Source organism: Electrona antarctica, assembly GCF_951216825.1.
Source record: "Electrona antarctica genome assembly, chromosome: 6".
Classification (NCBI taxonomy): domain Eukaryota; kingdom Metazoa; phylum Chordata; class Actinopteri; order Myctophiformes; family Myctophidae; genus Electrona; species Electrona antarctica.
This window is the reverse complement of record NC_136811.1, coordinates 52,584,902-52,604,903: the sequence shown is the minus strand read 5'-3', so window position 1 is coordinate 52,604,903 and position 20,002 is coordinate 52,584,902. Positions and strand designations below refer to the sequence as shown.

General features: G+C 46.9%; 2 protein-coding genes across 8 annotated transcripts in view; one reads left to right on the top strand and one right to left on the bottom strand.

Annotated features, from left to right (window-relative positions):
• The window catches only part of LOC306925145 (scavenger receptor cysteine-rich domain-containing group B protein-like), a gene marked incomplete at its 3' end in the record, with an annotated part of 797,673 nt that overhangs the window by 178,266 nt on the left and 599,405 nt on the right, over positions 1–20,002 (bottom strand). The window lies entirely within an intron of this gene.
• Positions 1–20,002, top strand: part of adar (adenosine deaminase RNA specific) — a 69,704-nt gene that overhangs the window by 38,841 nt on the left and 10,861 nt on the right. For 2 of the 7 annotated variants that reach the window (XM_079503005.1, XM_079503002.1), the window contains exons 9-19: positions 262–432; positions 1,841–2,127; positions 3,437–3,635; positions 5,833–6,053; positions 7,618–7,753; positions 10,192–10,427; positions 11,621–11,777; positions 13,116–13,284; positions 14,300–14,393; positions 15,492–15,605; positions 18,767–18,894. In XM_079503005.1, the coding sequence (XP_079359131.1) occupies positions 262–432; positions 1,841–2,127; positions 3,437–3,635; positions 5,833–6,053; positions 7,618–7,753; positions 10,192–10,427; positions 11,621–11,777; positions 13,116–13,284; positions 14,300–14,393; positions 15,492–15,605; positions 18,767–18,894 (1,912 nt within the window). Of the gene's footprint in view, positions 1–261; positions 433–1,840; positions 2,149–3,436; positions 3,636–5,832; positions 6,054–7,617; positions 7,754–10,191; positions 10,428–11,620; positions 11,784–13,115; positions 13,285–14,299; positions 14,394–15,491; positions 15,606–18,766; positions 18,895–20,002 lie in introns of all 7 variants that reach the window. The other 5 variants (XM_079503004.1, XM_079503000.1, XM_079503003.1 and 2 more) reach the window with 3 other exon arrangements.

The following is a 20,002-nucleotide window of genomic DNA, read 5'->3' as shown; positions in this document are numbered from 1 at the left end:
TTAGCCCCCTGCTGGGGTCAAGCAGGAGGACACCTCTAATTGTCCCATTCTCTACTCTTAGCCAGGAGGACACCTCTAATTGTCCCATTCTCTACTCTTAGCCAGGAGGACACCTCTAATTGTCCCATTCTCTACTCTTAGCCAGGAGGACACCTCTAATTGTCCCATTCTCTACTCTTAGCCAGGAGGACACCTCTAATTGTCCCATTCTCTACTCTTAGCCAGGAGGACACCTCTAATTGTCCCATTCTCTACTCTTAGCCCCCTACTGGCACAGCAGGGGTCAAGCAGGAGGTCAAGCAGGAGGAGGACACCTCCATGGAGGAGGACACAAAGGTGAAGGTAGAGATCCCGGGGCTGGAGCCAATCCCCTTCCTGCAGAATCCACCACGCCCACTGATGGAGCTGCAGCCACGCCCCTTCATGGACGAGGTGGGTGGAGCTAGGGATGCTCCAATCAGGGTTTTTTTTTTGGGGGGGACCGATTCCCAATCATCGATTTATTTCTTTTTTTTTTCGTGATCGGCCAATCTTGTGCGTAAGTGGCAAATAAATTGCAATATTTCCAAAATTAGGGATGTTTGTTCGATCCCGATACCTCAATTTCTGTGTTAGCTGAAATGATACTGAATACCAATACCAGAGAATAATATTTTTTAGATCTTTTTAAGAAAATTCCTTATTTTATCTTGTGTTGTTAATAGCAGACTCCTCACTCAAATGTGCACTTGCAGTTTGGGCAACTCCAAAGCAAACTCCACATGCCCCAACATTTTATTTACCTGCCATAGTGTCAACCCCTTACCCCTGTGTCGAATCGGTGGTTAGACTGGCATATTTGCCGATACCGATATGACCAAAAAGGGCTGATACCGATACAGTATCGGGACATCTCTATCCAAAATTATTATATGTCAAAACGGTTCCTGTGTGTGTTCGGGAGGAAGGGGAGAATGTTTAGGCCTGTCGCAAAGATGCAAAGCCATGTTATACTATATCTGATTGGCTTTTATATCACTGTTAAGGCAGTCTGTAGGATCTGTACACATAATGAGGCAAGACAAGAATTCAGAGTTCAGAAGTATGAGGATTTTACTGGAGTAAGAAGACTTCCACGACCTGTCATCGTAATGGAAACCCTCCCTGAGCCATTGTACTGGTGTTCTTTATATAGCCCCCAAAAACCCTCCAGCTGAGACAACCCCCACACAGGAGTACGGCCCCCTACCAGATAACCATCTGGTGAGACCGAAGTTACACAGAAATACTATTTCAGTTCCTCAAATGAACAACATTGCTTAGTGTATTCCAAATGGCCTCGACAGTACAACAGATTGGTTTCCCCAGATCGGGTAAATTACCGCTCTAGTCATTTGGACAGAAAATCGGTCGATTTATAACTGTGCCCGATCCCATTATTAAATTAAATAAAAGTTCAGTTTGAGTATCTTTTATTTACATTGTTTGCTTGTTCATTGGCTTGTTCATTGGCTTCTTCATTGGCTTGTTCATTGTATATTTTTTTGTATATTGCACTTTTTTGTATCAGTTTCCCTTCCCTCAGTTTCAGGACTTTTAAACTTTGTTTAACCCATTCTGGGCGGGAACCCCTTTTGGTGTTAGCATTATGTTATGCTTTAGCTATTGAAAAATAGCAGATCTACAAGCTTGTAGGTCTGCTATTTTTGAAAAATCGAAGAACGACTGACATAGAAACATAGCTTTTTCAGAAAACTGTCAGGATGTATAGAAGACATTTTTAGAATCTGATCTCAGGTCAAAATGGGTTAATTGCGTTTCTAAATCAAACTGTACGTCGTTTGTCCCTCGTTTGGCCCAGGACGACGACACCAACGGCGGCCAGTGGGCGTCGGACGACATCCCAGAGTTCCTCAACGCCATCCGACGGGACCCGGCGGACGCCATGCTGGACGAGGACGGCGTGCGCGGGCGCCCTGGCACCGTGGCGGTGTCGCTGGCCGCCCCGCCCCCGCAGAACATCTGGGCCAAGCTGCAGGAGGTGCGGCTGAAGAACCCGGTCAGCGGCCTGATGGAGTACGCCCAGTACCTGGGTCAGAACTGCGAGTTCCAGCTCCTGGACCAGTCGGGGCCCTCGCATGACCCGAGGTCAGTCCCTCCCTCCCTACCGTACGTTACTTAACACACAAAACTGCTCATGATGGAAGTTGGAACGTTCCGCCAATTAGAATCAGGCAACTGCTCCTGGCAGAATGCTCCGTTATAAGCTTTATTTTCTCCAGAGAGTATGTTTTGCACTTTGTCCATGTGCGTCCGTCCTTTACCAGCTTATCTCCGGCACCGATAACACGGTCTATTCCAAACTTTGCACACGCACTCCCTGGATGCCAACGATGAACCTCTGCCCCACATTTTCCAGAGCGGCCTGTTATAGCACCACCAGAAGGCCGACTTTTGTAAAACAAAAAAAACTTTGCTATTACTACTCCAGATTCTATCCAAAAACCCCGCAAATCGTTGCACAGTATCTCTATAGTCATGTGTTCGAGACGGATCTGTCCGATATTTCATATTCCATCCTAATTGGCTAACATTGGCTTTCAAAGTTTGCAGGATTGGCCTGTTTTCCATCCTAGGCCGGTTTCGTGCATGCGCACTGCCGTTCACTGCTTGTATACAGGCGGACTAAAAGCTGAATCACCGATCGATCGCTGGCCGATTATCGGAGCTTCTCTAATCAATGTCGCTCCAGTTTAACCACTTCTACTTAGTAAAACGGACCAGAGATGCACTGTACTTCTTGGTTGTGAGCTTGTAAATCAGCCATTTTCAGCATGGAACACGTGTTTCAGCATGGAACACGTGTTTCAGCATGGAACACGTGTACGACCAAGAATACATCAGGCATCACTGCACTTCTGTGGAGGGAGGGAGATATATTGTGTTGGCCGAACGAGGCGATCATGTATGGACACTTGGACAGCTATTTTTCGTGGCACATTATGTTTAATCACAACAACGTCACGTTTACTTTACCTCCTCAGTGTTTGGGTCGGGACATGTAGGACTGTATGTGTCTGCTGTCTACGTGCATATGCGCGAAATGTAGCGTCTTCTGGATGCATCTCTTTTGCATTAACATTTCAATGGCCGAGGGTCGTAGAGTCTATTGTTCCGTCGTTATCGCACGTCTAATGGTTAGACGTGTGACAAGCTGACAACAACAACGACGCAACAATAGGAAGCCTGCAGCCCAGTAGCTATAATATTGCTTTCGGGGGAGGGTTAGTGTTATTTTCGGTCAAATCAGGCGGCACACCTGGACACATCAAACGGCACAGTAAAGTGCCGCGGCACACAGGTTGGGAAACACTGCTCTACAGTACACACAGTCTCTTCACCAAAGAAATAGCAGATCTACAAGCTCACAATGCGTCGCACAATTCCCTCCCCTCAGGTTCCGCATGCAGGTGATGCTGGACGGGAGGCTGTTCCCCGTGGCCGAGGGCAACAGCAAGAAGGTAGCCAAGAAGGACGCGGCGGCGGCCACGCTCCGCATCCTGGTGGGGGAGAACATGAAGCCTGGAGGCGCCGGAGCGGAAGAGGGCCTGGACTCCACCATGGAGGAGGTGACCGACCCGGCGCCCGACAATGCGGTGAGCAGTGATGTTTTTGTCAGCAAATTTAGATTTTAGTTCAGTGTGTGTGTGTGTGTGTGTGTGTGGGGGGTGTCATCTTCTTTGCATAAGACTGCATTACAATGAACCGATAGTAAGGAGTATAAACTGTGTCTGATCCTAAATCAGTGGCATTGCAGTGAACCAATACCCAGGAATAGAGCTGTTCACATGACATGGTTCCATGTTCTATTAGGAATAGAGCTGTTCACATGACATGGTTCCATGTTCTATTAGGAATAGAGCTGTTCACATGACATGGTTCTATTAGGAATAGAGCTGCTCACATGACATGGTTCCATGTTCTATTAGGAATAGAGCTGTTCACATGACATGGTTCCATGTTCTATTAGGAATAGAGCTGTTCACATGACATGGTTCCATGTTCTATTAGGAATAGAGCTGTTCACATGACATGGTTCCATGTTCTATTAGGAATAGAGCTGTTCACATGACATGGTTCTATTAGGAATAGAGCTGCTCACATGACATGGTTCCATGTTCTATTAGGAATAGAGCTGTTCACATGACATGGTTCTATTAGGAATAGAGCTGTTCACATGACATGGTCTATTAGGAATAGAGCTGTTCACATGACATGGTTCCATGTTCTATTAGGAATAGAGCTGTTCACATGACATGGTTCCATGTTCTATTAGGAATAGAGCTGTTCACATGCCATGGTTCTATTAGGAATAGAGCTGTTCACATGACATGGTTCTATTAGGAATAGAGCTGTTCACATGACATGGTTCTATTAGGAATAGAGCTGTTCACATGACATGGTTCTATTACGGTCAACTGGGTCCCGCTTGGTTCACACTCCTATTATCTCGGTCTCTGTTGATCATTATTTTCTGTAATATCCGAGTGGACCCCAGAAGAACACCCGTACTCAGCGCTGATCAGGAGAGAAATGCATGAAATGCTGTGATTTATATTATTGACCTAGGATCAGATTTCTGCAACACTTCATAATTTGGGGTGAAAAATAGTTGAGCTGCACATTGGTGCCTCGGTGCCTGCTGAGTTCAGTGAGAGGGCATCGAACTATATCTGCATGGGATCCTCCTCCATCAGAGTGATAACAACACAGTTTAACTTCATTCTCTCTTGTTGCTGCTATGTAGCGGCTATATTCTTCAATGGTAATTGCCATTTATATAAGGTTTGTCAGGCAGGCGTTGCCACTAAGGGTTGCCCTACCTGCCCCTGGCAAGTAAATCAAACATTCGGTCAGGTGGAGTTTGCTTTCAGGTTGCCCGACCGGCCAGAGTGCTCGTTTGAGAGCATCTACTTCAATGGTAATTGCCATTTATATAAGGTTTGTCAGGCAGGCGTTGCCACTAAGGGTTGCCCTACCTGCCCCTGGCAAGTAAATCAAACATTCGGTCAGGTGGAGTTTGCTTTCAGGTTGCCCGACCGGCCAGAGTGCTCGTTTGAGAGCATCTACTTCAATGGTAATTGCCATTTATATAAGGTTTGTCAGGCAGGCGTTGCCACTAAGGGTTGCCCTACCTGCCCCTGGCAAGTAAATCAAACATTCGGTCAGGTGGAGTTTGCTTTCAGGTTGCCCGACCGGCCAGAGTGCTCGTTTGAGAGCATCTACTTCAATGGTAATTGCCATTTATATAAGGTTTGTCAGGCAGGCGTTGCCACTAAGGGTTGCCCTACCTGCCCCTGGCAAGTAAATCAAACATTCGGTCAGGTGGAGTTTGCTTTCAGGTTGCCCGACCGGCCAGAGTGCTCGTTTGAGAGCGGACGCAACCTTCTATAAACGCAACAAGAGATATCTGTCTAAACACCTGATCGTGGCCAGAGCACTCTTTTCTTCTGGTCTGTGGAATGTAAAATGAGAGCACTGCGCTGCGTTTCAGCGTGACTGAAAGTGTGACTATTAGTTATTTTAAGATTTACGAGTATTTTAAATGGTCAAACTAGTAATGGAATACATGTTCATAAGCATATTCCATGAATGGTCTCTCAGAAATGTCATAAAAGCAAAAAGGTTAAAGCCTCAATCTGTGATTTTGTCTTTCCTTCCCTGAAAATCGTTCAGATTTCAGGATCTAAATGTCTTGCTTTTTATTCCTTGTCTGTCTGTCTGTCTGTCTGTCTGTCTGTCTGTCTGTCTGTCTGTCTGTCTGTCTGTCTGTCTGTCTGTCTGTCTGTCCAGGGTCCCGTGAGCATGGGCGGCGTGGGGGACCTGTTCGGCGCGACGTCGGATGGCGGAGTGATGGGCGGCGTGGTCTCAGAGGGGGGTCCCCGTAACCCCCTGTCCCGCTCGCTGCCCGGCGGGAAGAACCCGGTGTCCGTGCTCATGGAGTTCAGCCAGCGGACGGGGAACCCCATCGAGTTCATCATCACCGGGCAGGAGGGACCGCCTCACGACCCACGGTAACGCTTTGTTACATCACTTAAACCCATTCTGTGTGGAGTCGCATGTTCTCCCCGTGTCCCCTAGGGTACGTATACCCTCACCAAAAACATGCAGTAATCCTGGTCTCTAAACTGCCTCCCCCTGGCCAGCCGGGGCGCCTGATGGAAGGGAAAGGAACTGGTTGGAATAACGTGTTCCTTCCACGCGCTAACCAGGGAAACTCCCCCCTGTCAGGTGTAAAGGAGCAACTTGGACACTCATGCTGTTGGCGGATGGTGTGTAGAGCCCAGGATCACATTAGATAATTGACACAAGGGTGTAAAATGTGTTACAAAATCGTGGGATAAAAAATCCCACAATAAAAAATAAAATAAACCCATTCTGGGTTTTTAAGCATTATGTTGTGCTTTAGCTATTGAAAAATAGCAGATCTACAAGCTCGTAGCGCGGCACTCGGTGCCAGATCTTGTAAATCTACTATTTATTTATTTTTAATCGTGAAAATGCACAAATCTTTGAGTATGTATTCTTGCAGACGTTTTTTAACTCAAAATCTTTGCGTCTGGGGGGTCCCTCCCTGGAACAACACATTTTCAGATGGGGGGGAGGGCAAATACATATAATTCTGAGGGTCCTTGACATGAAAAAGGTTGAGAACGACTGACATAGAAACATGGGTTTTCTAGAAGACCGTTTTTTGTTTTGTAGAATCGTCCTCGGGTCTAAATGGGTTAAACCGTTGAATTATGTAGGAGGGAGGCCTTTCCAGGCCGTGACCTGCCTGACACGGAGCATAGTTAATAGAATATGTCAGATGTATGTCTTGCGTCTTTCTAAAATGGGTCAGAGTGATATCATGCAAGCCCATTGGTTGCTTGATAGTACGGAGAGAACGAGGTCAAGTACCTTCCAGTAGGGTGATGTCATCACGTGTCGCAAAGTTTCATAATTCATTTAAGGTGTCTGTCTCTCGGCCGCACACACTCTCTCCCTCTCTGTCTCTCTGTCTGTCTGTCTGTCCCTCTGTCTCTGTCTTTCTCTATCTATCTGTCTGTCTGTCTCTGTCTTTCTCTGTCTGTCTCTATCTGTCTGTCCCTCTGTCTCTCTGTCGCTCTATCTGTCTGTCTCTCTATCTGTCTCTGTCTCTCTCTCTGTGTCTCTGTGCTGGCCTGTAAACGACCAGAACCATCACACACGTCTGTTAATAACCACAAGAACCACCCTACAGCTTAATAGGGGCTATTAAGCTTGCAGATCTATTTTCCTGTTTTTCAGCTATTTTCTGCAAAACGATCTCACTGTGTGTGTGTGTGTGTGTGTGTGTGTGTGTGTGTGTGTGTGTGTGTGTGTGTGTGTGTGTGTGTGTGTGTGTGTGTGTGTGTGTGTGTGTGTGTGTGTGTGTGTGTGTGTGTGTGTGTGTGTGTGTGTGTGTGTGTGTGTGTGTGTGTGTGTGTGTGTGTGTGTGTGTGTGTGTGTGTGTGTGTGTGTGTGTGTGTGTGTGTGTGTGTGTGTGTGTGTGTGTGTGTGTGTGTGTGTGTGTGTGTGTGTGTGTGTGTGTGTGTGTGTGTGTGTGTGTGTCAGGTTCATGTACAGGGTGAAGGTAGGGGACACCATGTGCGTGGAGGCGTCTGCTCCCAGTAAGAAGGCAGCGCGCCAGCTGGCAGCAGAGGAGGCTGTGAAGGAACTGATGGCTGACGGGAGGCTGCAGCTCAACAAGGTCTGTCCTCCTGATGTCTGTCCTCCTGCTGTCTGCCCTGCACTGTCCTGTCCTCCTGATGTCTGTCCCTCAGCTGTCTGCCCTGCACTGTCCCGTTGGCCGTCTCCGTCTCATCTGTCCTAATGTCTGTCCCCCCAGCTGTCTGCCCTTATTTGTCCTGTTGTCCGACTTATCTGTCCTACAGTCTGCCTATCTGTCCTACTGTCTCCCTCTCAGCTGTCCTACTGTCTCTCTCCCTCTCAGCTGTCCTACTGTCTGTCTCTCCTACTCTGTCTCCCTCTCAGCTGTCCTACTGTCTGTCTCTCCTACACTGTCTACCTCTCAGCTGTCCTACTGTCTGTCTCTCCTACACTGTCTCCCTCTCAGCTGTCCTACTGTCTGTCTCTCCTACACTGTCTCCCTCTCAGCTGTCCTACTGTCTGTCTCTCCTACACTGTCTCCCTCTCAGCTGTCCTACTGTCTGTCTCTCCTACTCGGTCTCCCTCTCAGCTGTCCTGTCTGTCTCTCCTACACTGTCTCCCTCTCAGCTGTCCTACTGTCTGTCTCTCCTACACTGTCTCCCTCTCAGCTGTCCTACTGTCTGTCTCTCCTACACTGTCTCCCTCTCAGCTGTCCTACTGTCTGTCTCTCCTACACTGTCTCCCTCTCAGCTGTCCTACTGTCTGTCTCTCCTACATGATGATTGATTGATTCTTTATTTAAGTGTCATGCTTCCGAAGAATTGAATACCAAACTGACACTCCAGATCCTTACGAGCAGATTACATAATATATAACATAAAATAAAATAAAATACACCATTAGGCCTGTGACAGGAGACACATGTACCTACTTGAAGAGCTGGGGTTGTCTTCTACTCCAGGCTCTAGAAACAAACTGGGCTGTCCTAAATACTTCATAATTAAATAACCAGTCTAACTTCTGTCCATCATCTTCCCAGAATAGATCAGGATTTCTTTGTTGCATTGACTCAAACAGTGGAACCCTCATCATACAGGGTACAATAAAACATAAAATGAAATTCATTTTCCACATCATTTAGGTCACATACAATGCATAATCTTTTCTCTTCTGGGACCGCTGAAAACCCCTGGTTTCTGGTCAGAAAGGATTTGACATACAGTTCAGTACCAAAACACTGTTTCATCTGGACATATGATCTAAGTTTTGGTTTAGACCATATGTCATTTGACCATTTATCTTTGTAATTACTAAATAGTTTTTGTTTCAACCTATTGATATTACCACAAAGCATATTTTGAAAGATATACGACAGATCTGCCTCTCTAAAAATAGAAAAAACTTCCTTCATCCAGGGGCCATTGTGTGCCTTATCCCAATTGAATACCTTTTTTGTTAACCTATCTTCTGGCAGATGAATGAGACTGTTCCACAAGCGGATCACTTCTCCCTTTTGCCTAGTCTCCATCGGTTCCCTACACTGTCTCCCTCTCAGCTGTCCTACTGTCTGTCTCTCCTACACTGTCTCCCTCTCAGCTGTCCTACTGTCTGTCTCTCCTACACTGTCTCCCTCTCAGCTGTCCTACTGTCTGTCTCTCCAACACTGTCTCCCTCTCAGCTATCCTACTGTCTGTCTCTCCAACACTGTCTCCCTCTCAGCTGTCCTACTGTCTGTCTCTCCTACACTGTCTCCCTCTCAGCTGTCCTACTGTCTGTCTCTCCTACACTGTCTCCCTCTCAGCTGTCCTACTGTCTGTCTCTCCTACACTGTCTCCCTCTCAGCTGTCCTACTGTCTGTCTCTCCTACACTGTCTCCCTCTCAGCTGTCCTACTGTCTGTCTCTCCTACACTGTCTCCCTCTCAGCTTCTGTACTAATATCTGTCTCTTCTTTACTAAACAAAAGACACTTATTGGAAAAAAGAAGGGGGGAAAAGCCTTGATCACATGAAATGCCCCCCCCCCCCCCCCCCCCTCTCTCTCTCTCTGTCCGTCCCTGTAACCAAAACTAATATGTACAAATAGTCATGTATACCTACCACCATTCTGGCCATCAACAAGGGAAGCAGGAGGAGGTAGCTGATGTTTGGTTTGAGGGGTGTAGTCGCACGTGGTTGCACTTTGGCTATAGTTGCACTTTATCACAAGATACAGACACATTTAAATATAATGTACGTGCAGTATATCTGTTTCATGAATGTTTTACTGTGTACTGGGTTTTTTTGAGTGGTGCAACCACTCCTATAGATGGCTATGTGTGTGTGTCCCTGACTGTCCGAGCACGGAAATATATAGCATTTGTTCACCACCAGGTGTCACTGTTGCACAGCCTAACACACAGACACACACAGGCCAGGGAGGAGGGCTTGTACAGTACAGTACCACTCACTTCAGATGGGTCTGATTTATTTTTTGTTTTATCTGCTGTAAAATTAACATGCAAATAAACTTGACCTCTCTCCCTCCCTCTGTTCCCCTAGCCTCAGTTACCTCTGGGTGACGGGGGTGACTCGGGGGGCACCGGCGGTCCCATCTGCCCCTCGCTGCCCCCCCTGACGGCGGACGAGCTGCGCGCGGCGCACGACGCGGGCGTGGGCGACCTCATCAACCACCTGAACAACAACGCCGTGTCGGGCCTGCTGGAGTACGCCCGGGCGCGCGGCTTCGCCGCCGAGATCCGACTGGTGGGACAGTCTGGACCGCCGCACGAACCCAAGTACGCACGACGGCACCACTCATTTCAGTTCATTTGGATTCCATAAGAAGCCACAGCATGGCGTGTCTTCTGTGAAGGCATGCTGCGCGTCCGAAAATAGCCGATCTACATGCTCACAACACGTCGCGCTGCGACGTGTTGTGAGCATGTAGATCGGCTATTTTCGGTCATTGGTTATTTGAAGTGATCAAACTAGCAATATAGAATACAAGTTTTAGAAGTGTCTTCCAGAAACATGAATGTTCTCAGAAATTTGGTCGGCATAAAATATCATTACATTTTCAGTCTTGAGATTTTATTTTGCTTTATTCCATGTGTTGCGCAGCGAAAATAGCCGATCTACAAGCTCTCAATGCGCCTGCGAGAGCTTGCAGATAGGCCCATTGCTGTTACTATTTTAAGATTTGAGCGTTTGAAGTGGTCAAACTAGCAATATTGTTCAGATGTATCTTCCCTAATGGTCTCATATATATTTCATGAAAAAGCAAAGGGTAAAGCCTCAGTCTGTGATTTCTTCACTTGGTTGGCAGTTTGTAGAACAGCAGGAACAATATGAACTAAAACATCATTTTACATCATGGTGTTAATTGTTTTCTGAAACGGTGCTATAGTGTGATGGAGCTCGCTGATGGAGCTCGTTTCACAATTATTACATTACATGAAAAGTGTTCTTTCATGGTCATAATTAATCATGTTTTAAATACGTGTTAATTCATGTGCATCATTCACGCTTCCAGAGATGATAAACGGTCTGCAAGTGAAATCACTTTATTTAAATGTTGAATGTACATGTATATATATATACACTAGTAGGATACACAACGGTATATTCACACAAACGGGTATGCTTAACCTGCACACACACACACACACGGTACACACGTACCTAGACTCGATAAAGCTTTGCCCTCCACTTTTATTTGTCCTTGATTGAAGAATGTATTCTTCACGCACGCACGCACGCACGCACGCACGCACGCACGCACGCACGCACGCACGCACGCACGCACGCACGCACGCACGCACGCACGCACACAAACAAACAAACAAACAAACAAACACACACACACACACACACACACACACACACAGTGTCACCTTGTCTCCCACATGACCGCTCTCTCTCTCTCTCTCTCTCTCTCTCCCCCTCCCTCTCCCCCTCCCTCCCTCCCTCCCTCCCTCTCTCTGTCCAGGTTTACGTACCAGGCTAAGCTCGGAGGTCGTTGGTTCCCTCCCGTCTGTGCGTCCAATAAGAAACAAGGCAAGCAGGAAGCGGCCGACGCGGCTCTGAGGGTTCTGATTGGCGAAGCGGAGAAGGCGGCTCGCACCGGAGAGCTGACCCCGGCAGAGGTAACTGTGCGTCTGACACCTAATTTTTATTGGCCATGTGCCCTTTGGTGGTGGGGGGTGAGCACGCTTAGAACACACCAGAAGTCCGACATAGGAGAATCACCTGTTGCTCCCGACATGCGTTTGCGCTTAGGTTAGGGTTTGGGGTAGGGCGTCGGTCTTAGGGTTTGGGGTAGGGCGTCGGTCTTAGGGTTTGGGGTAGGGCGTCGGTCTTAGGGTTTGGGGTTAGGGTGTCGGTCTTAGGGTTTGGGGTAGGGCGTCGGTCTTAGGGTTTGGGGTGGGGCGTCGGTCTTAGGGTTTGGGGTAGGGGGCGTCGGTCTTAGGGTTTGGGGTTAGGGTGTCGGTCTTAGGGCGTCGGTCTTAGGGTTTGGGGTTAGGGTGTCGGTCTAATGACTGTCGGACTGTTAGCATGTTGGAACTTATGCCTGTACTCTGGTGGTGTACATTGTTCGAGGGCGTGAAACATTGTTTTTTCAGAAAACTAAGGATTTAGAAGACATTTGTAGAATGGAGCTGGGGGGTCTAAATGGGTTAAAGGGACATTTCACACCGTGCACAATGTGGTGGTGGGCAGTTCAGAAACCACCAGTGACATCATCGATGTGGAATCAAAGCTAATAGAAACTGCAGGCTTTATAGTCCTGAAAAGTAAAAAAAAAAAAAAAAAAGTTTAAAATCACATCTGCCTAACGATGATGTTTCTTTTTTTTCTTTTTTTTTAAAATAATTTTTATCCCACGATTTTGTAACCCATTTTTCACCCCTGTGTCAATTATCTAATGTGATCCTGGGCTCTACACACCCTCCGCCAACCTGGGGAGAGCAACGGACTTGAACTCATGCTTCCTTCATGCATGAGTGTCCAAGTCGCTCCTTTACACCTGACAGGGGGGAGTTTCCCTGGTTGGACGTAGCGCGTGGAAGGAACACGTTATTCCAACCAGTTCCTTTCCCCTCCATCAGGCGCCCCGGCTGACGATGATGTTTCTGAACTGCCAACAGCCTCCTATAATAAACAGACTGAGTATTTTATTCATGAACATTAGTGAGGACCAATTATATGAAGATATGTTATAGGGGGCAAAATTATTATTATTATATCATCTGCTAACCATAATACTACTTACTACCGCTGTTTACTACTAGTATTATGACTGGGTACTTATTTTATTCTCTCTCCTCTCTCTCTCTCTCCCTCCATCTCCCCCTCTCATCTCTCTCTCTCCATCTCCCTCTCCCCCTCCCTCCCTCTCCATCTCTCTCTCTCTCTCCATCTCTCCCCCCCCCCCCCTCTCTCTCTCTCTCTCTCTCCATCTCTCTTCTCTCTCCTCTCTCCAGCTGCCAGTATCAGGCAGTACTCTCCATGACCAGATAGCGATGTTGAGCCACCAGCGTTTCAACGCTCTGACCACCAGAATCCAGCACAGCCTTCTGGGAAGGAAGATCCTGGCGACCATCGTCATGAGGAGGGGGGAGGGTCTGGGCACCGTGGTCAGTCTGGGAACAGGTAACCACTCTGTCATGAGGAGGGGGGGGGTCTGGGCACCGTGGTCAGCCTGGGAACAGGTACCACTACTCTAATGTCATGAGGAGGGGGGGGGGGGGGGGTGGGGGGGTCTGGGCACCGTGGTCAGCCTGGGAACAGGCACCACTACTCTAATGTCATGAGGGGGGGGGGGGGGTCTGGGCACCGTGGTCAGCCTGGGAACAGGTACCACTACTCTAATGTCATGAGGAGGGGGGGGGGGGGGGGGGGGGGTCTGGGCACCGTGGTCAGCCTGGGAACGGGTACCACTCTAATGTCCTCCTAATGTCACATCGTCTAAATCAGGGGTGGGCAACTTTGACAATGGAGAGGGCCACTATATTTCCACACTCACTCCAGAGGGCCACTATATTTCCACACTCACTCCAGAGGGCCACTATATTTCCACACTCACTCCAGAGGGCCACTATATTTCCACACTCACTCCAGAGGGCCCCTATATTTCCACACTCACTCCAGAGGGCCACTATATTTCCACACTCACTCCAGAGGGCCACTATATTTCCACACTCACTCCAGAGGGCCACTATATTTCCACACTCACTCCAGAGGGCCACTATATTTCCACACTCACTCCAGAGGGCCACTATATTTCCACACTCACTCCAGAGGGCCACGTTGCATATTACTGTCTTAGCGAAAAATAGCCGATCTACAAGCTCAAAACGTGTCGCACCGCAACGCGTTTTGAGCTTGTAGATCGGCTATTTTTGCGATATTTTAATTGAAATCCTGGAAAATAAATCCTGAATTTAGTTATAGTTATGTTAACTTTATGAACTAAATCCAAACACATTGGACATACAAAAGCGGGTCATGTGTCCATGTTTGGAACTGTAACAGCTGAAATCAACAAAGATGTGATAAGATCAATCCTGTGCAAAGAGCTTACAGTCTGCATGCTGACTTGTGTCATTGGAATGCAATGTATTACGCACTAAATCCCCAGCATGCTTTGCTGTGTGTGTCGTTCCAGGGAACCGCTGTGTGAAAGGGGAGGAGCTGAGTCTTAAAGGGGACACGGTGAACGACTGCCACGCAGAAATCATCTCCAGGAGAGGATTCGTCCGGTAGAAATAGAAAACCACTCCAATGCACCTTGTCCTTCTCTGCCCCCTCCCACGTCTAAAAATACACGCACGCACAAGCACGCACACGCACGCACACGCACACACACACACACACACAGTGCCCTGGTGTTCATCTGTCTAACTCTGCTTTCCACATATTACTTCCCCTTGTCTCGTCACCTTGTCTCCTCTCGTCTCCTCTCTACTGCACTCTAATCCTCTCTCCTCCTTTCCACTCTTCTCCTTTCCTATCTACTCCTCTCTACTCCTCTCCTCTCCTCTCCTCTCCTCTCCTCTCCTTCTCTCCTCACCACCTCTCTCTACTCCCCTCTCCTCTCTACTCCCCTCTCCTCTCTACTCCCCTCTCCTCCTCTCTTGTCGTCCTCCTCTCCTCCACTCCTCTCTACTGCGCTCTAATCCTCTCTCCTCCTTTCCACTCTACTCCTCTCCTCCACTCCTCTCCTCCTCGTCTTCTTCCTCTCTCCCCCTCTCCTGTCCTTCTCTCCTCACCACCTCTCTCCTCCTCTCCCCTCTCCTTCCTCTCTCCCCCTCTCCTGTCCTTCTCTCCTCACCACCTCTCTCCTCCTCTCCCCTCTCCTTCCTCTCTCCCCCCTCTCCTGTCCTTCTCTCCTCACCACCTCTCTCCTCCTCTCCCCTCTCCTTCCTCTCTCCCCCCTCTCCTGTCCTTCTCTCCTCACCACTTCTCTTCCTCCTCTCCTACTCACCTCCTCTCCTCCTCACCACTTCTCTTCCTCCTCTCCTACTCACCTCCTCTCCTCCTCACCACTTCTCTTCCTCCTCTCCCCTCTCCTCTCTACTCTCCTCTCCTCCTCACCACTTCTCTTCCTCCTCTCCTACTCACCTCCTCTCCTCCTCACCACTTCTCTTCCTCCTCTCCTACTCACCTCCTCTCCTCCTCACCACTTCTCTTCCTCCTCTACTCTCCTCTCCTCCTCACCACTTCTCTTCCTCCTCTCCTACTCACCTCCTCTCCTCCTCACCACCTCTCTCCTCCTCTCCTACTCACCTCCTCTCCTCCTCACCACCTCTCTCCTCCTCACCTCCTCTCCTCCTCTCCCCTCTCCTCTCCCCTCTCAGGTTTCTGTACAGTGAGTTATTGAAACACTGTGAAGGAGAAGACAGTATTTTTGAACCAGTGGAAGAGAACAAACTCCGCATCAAAGCCGACATCACCTTTCACCTCTACATCAGGTATGACATTTTCGCCGTGGGCAATTAACCGAAAAGTACACATTTAGCATACAGCAATGGCATACATTGCTGTATGCTAAATGTGTTCTCCACATTTGACCCATCTCTTGGAGCGGTGAGCCACAGCCGTGCTGCGCTTGGGGAATCTTTTGTAGTTGATCTAACCCCCAATCCAACCCTTGATGCCGAGTGCCAAGCAGGGAGGCATCAGGTCCCATTTCTACAGTCTTTTGCATTTGTGTTTTGGCGGGACCTGGGCCACAAGTCCATGCTGAATTGGTACCATTAACAATTCTTCTACATTATCTAATGGTGTGTAGACTTCTTCTTGTAAATGAAGCAATGCAGATTGCAGATGTTTAACAATAATTTGAACTCTTGAAAGCGTAAAATGAAACCAAATTTCACCTGGTTTCATTTTACGATCTCAAGAGTTAAAGATCTGTGAGGGTTTATTTGGTCACCAACTCTCCCTCATTTAGCTGCATGGGGACCACCTGGAACCCCCTCGAGGACCACTGGTGGTCAGCTTAAAGTTTAAGGGGATTGTGTCCCTGTCCTCCCAAGGAACCAATATATTTCAGAACACAAGACCACATTTAATGCCAGGGGGGAAACAAATATATATACTGTTTTCCTCAATACCATTTCTGCCAATCCCCTTCAGTCTGAAGCGCATGGTTAGTTGAATTGTAATAGTCTTAGCCATTTTAAAAATGCATAGCTTTTATTTTTGAGTGGTCTGCCATTTCTGGAGAGTGGGGACGACCAGTACATTTCTTATGCTGCATTAAATTTAGGGGGCCTTTTCCATACATGTATTTGTGGTGGTAACATTTTAAATTAATATGTAATGGCTACATGGGACTGTTGAAGTGAAACCACAGTCACATCATGTGTTAAAGAACTTGAATACATGAAATATCACGTTCACACTAATGGACAACTCACAACATGAAATGTGTGAAGCGACAGTTTACATGCATGCTCTATTAAGTGTGTGTATGTTTTGTTATAAGAGTTGATTTATGCTATGATTTATGCTTTGGTTGCACGTCAAAAAATAGCCGATCTACCATCCCTTGTATGCTTGTAGATCTGCTATTTTTCAGCTTTAGGCTTACGGTAAAAACGTTTTATATTTTGAGGGACGCTGTCCCCGCCAACAACTGGCTTTGGGAATGACGCCAGATGGCAGCCTGACGTCTATAGACTATTAGTGTTTGTTCAGAGCACCTTTGCCTGATAATGTTTGTTTAAAGTGCTGGTTATCAGTAAAGCAGGGTCCTGCTGCCTCCTGCATTATGTGCACATTCAAAAAGGTGGTACGCATGGCTGTTGAGTGATATCCAATGAGCACTTCCAAACTCCAACACTTGGCTCATAACATATCTACGGTGAATTTTTATGAAATAAACACTTTGCAGATAGAGGATAATTCAAGCTGTTTCGTACAGCTGTAATGTTGGTGATTTTGACGTTAAAACAGTCAGTTCAGAATAGGACTTTTTTTGTTTTAAAGTATGGGCTTTCAATGGGAGATTGCATCTAGTTCACCACCTGGACGCGGTCTGCATATGTGACTACATTTGACTGAGGGACTGCCATTGGATTTTTTTGAATTTTCGTTTTTCACGTCATATGAAAGCAGGGAATCATAGCTTCAAATTGACATATTGGTTGTTCAGTTTGACCCACCAGTTCTGGAGATATGGCTTATAGAGTAATGTCTTGCAGAAAAATGCGAGTTGAGACAACTGGCTTGAAAGGATCACTGCTGTGGTCTCTAACATTACACCTAGCTACATGTTTGGGCATTTATTTCATATTTACATGCCGATTTCAGCTCTGACACCTATTTCAGACATGCTCTAGTATGTGAAGAGTCTGCCTGTGCTATTAACTCATTTTGGGGAAAAAAATTAAAAAAAAAAGTTTTTCTCCTCTGGTGAAAAGCTGTAATGTGCGCGATGGCAGTCTCTCAGTCAAATCTGGTCACATATGGTCAATAGCAGCACCTGTTTGACCAGAATGGACCAGAGCCTTCACTTAGTATCATTTGTAACACCTGTGAAGGAAGTAAGGAAGCGGCCCTGCCCAGTTCATTTCCAATATGAGCCTATCGTGTGTACTATCAACTATACAATGTATTTTTACATTCCTGAATCGGAGGATCCAGACAGTATCCTACTAGAATTTACCCAGGATGGATTTCCTACAAAAAATAAAACAAAGTTTTTAATATTGATCCACAAGAATCAAATACGTTTGATTCACTCTTGTTAAAAAAAAGCAATGCATATCGAATGTCTGTATTCTCTTCCTACCCTCCTAAAACTCAATATTATATTATATACATATTTTTTGGAGTCATTTTAATCCTGCCATGTGAATGGTGTTTCAAATGGACATTGATGATTTATTTAGAAAAGCAATTATAATAATAGCAATTTGAGGATATCGCAAGAAGGTCCACAGACTTATTTCCGTTGAGGTGAGGTCCACTCAATTAAAAGGATCAATACATTATAATACAAAACACATGACCGTGACACATATGTGACCAAATTTGACTGAGGGACTGCCATTGATTTTTTTTAATTTTCATGTCATATGAAAGCAGGGAATCATAGCTTCAAATTGACATTGGTTGTTCAGTTTGACCCGCCAGTTTTAGAGATAATGGCTTATAGAGTAATGTCTTGCAGAGAAACAGCGAGTTGAGAAAACGGGCTTGAAAAGTTCACTTCTGTGGACCTCTAACATTACACCTATAGCTACATGTTTAAGCATTTATTTCATATTTACATGTCGATTTCAGCTCTGACATTTATTTCAGACATGCTCTAGTTAGTATGTGAAGAGGTTGTATAACCACTCCATGCTAACTCTTCTCTCCTTTCTCTGCATTTGTTTATCTGTTTTCCTGTCTGTCTGTCTTGTCTATCTCTCCGTGTCTGTCGGTTTCTGTCTCTGTCTGTCTGTTTTCTTGTCTGTCTGTCTTTGTGTCTGTGTATGTATGTTGTCCTGTCTGTCTCTGTGTCTGTGTCTGTCTCTGTGTATGTCTGTTGTCCTGTCTGTCTTTGTGTCCGTCTGTTTTCCTGTCTCTCTCTCTCTCTGTCTCTCTGTCCTGTCTGTCTGTCATCCTGTCTGTCTGCCAGCACTGCCCCCTGTGGAGACGGAGCTCTGTTTGACAAGTCGTGCAGTGAGACAGGAGACGAGATGGACGGCCACCAGCCGCTCTTTGAGAACGCCAAGCAGGGAAAGCTGCGCACCAAAGTGGAGAACGGTGACAAACCTTATTCACACATGACACGTTCAACTTTTCACATTACATTCAGTCTTTACAAACAATACCTCTATACCGAGGTTATAATAGTATTGTATTTTTTTGAGTGGTGTAAACCACTCCTACAACTGGCTTTGTTGAGTGGTGTAAACCACTCCTACAACTGGCTTTGTTAGTTTACGTGTCTGTTCGTACCAAAAAATTAGCAATGTTGCTATGGTCACCCAGTTCACACGGGTGTGATTTCAGCTTTGTTAGTTTACGTGTCTGTTCGTACCAAAAAATGAGCATGGTTGCTATGGTCACCCAGTTCACACGGGTGTGATTTCATTACGTCAGACATTACTATATAAGACCTTACACCACTCAGTTCACATGGGTGTGATTTTTTTTTTACTAGTTTCAGTTCATTTTGAATATTGTTTTTCTAATTAAGTTTTAATTAGTTTTTATAGCTATTTGCTCTCCTATCCCACTCTGTCCGGTGGAAAGCCCGTATGACTGACTTAAAACTGATTAAAGACGTGGATTAAACAATGAAAACATAACTCGGGCAACTCGCGAATTGGAGGGAAAAGTGTTCTACAGTCAATTAGCTTGTGTAACTCGGGTTCAGGATTCAAAGTGTTAATGGAACAACTTAAATTTGTAATCGCCCTAATAATGACCTTGGAGTGTGTGTCTCTCTCAGGGGAGGGGACCATCCCAGTAGAGTCCAGTGCCATCGTCCCAACATGGGACGGCATCCAGCACGGGGAGAGACTCCCCTAATAATGACCTTGGAGTGTGTCTCTCTCTCTCAGGGGAGGGGACCATCCCAGTAGAGTCCAGTGCCATCGTCCCAACGTGGGACGGCATCCAGCACGGGGAGAGACTCTCTGTCTCTCTGTCTCTGTGTCTCTCTGTGACTCTCTGTCTCTGTGTCTCTCTCTCAGGGGAGGGGACCATCCCAGTAGAGTCCAGTGCCATCGTCCCAACATGGGACGGCATCCAGCACGGGGGGAGACTAATAATGACCTTGGAGTGTGTCTCTCTCTCTCTCAGGGGAGGGGACCATCCCGGTAGAGTCCAGTGCCATCGTCCCAACATGGGACGGCATCCAGCACGG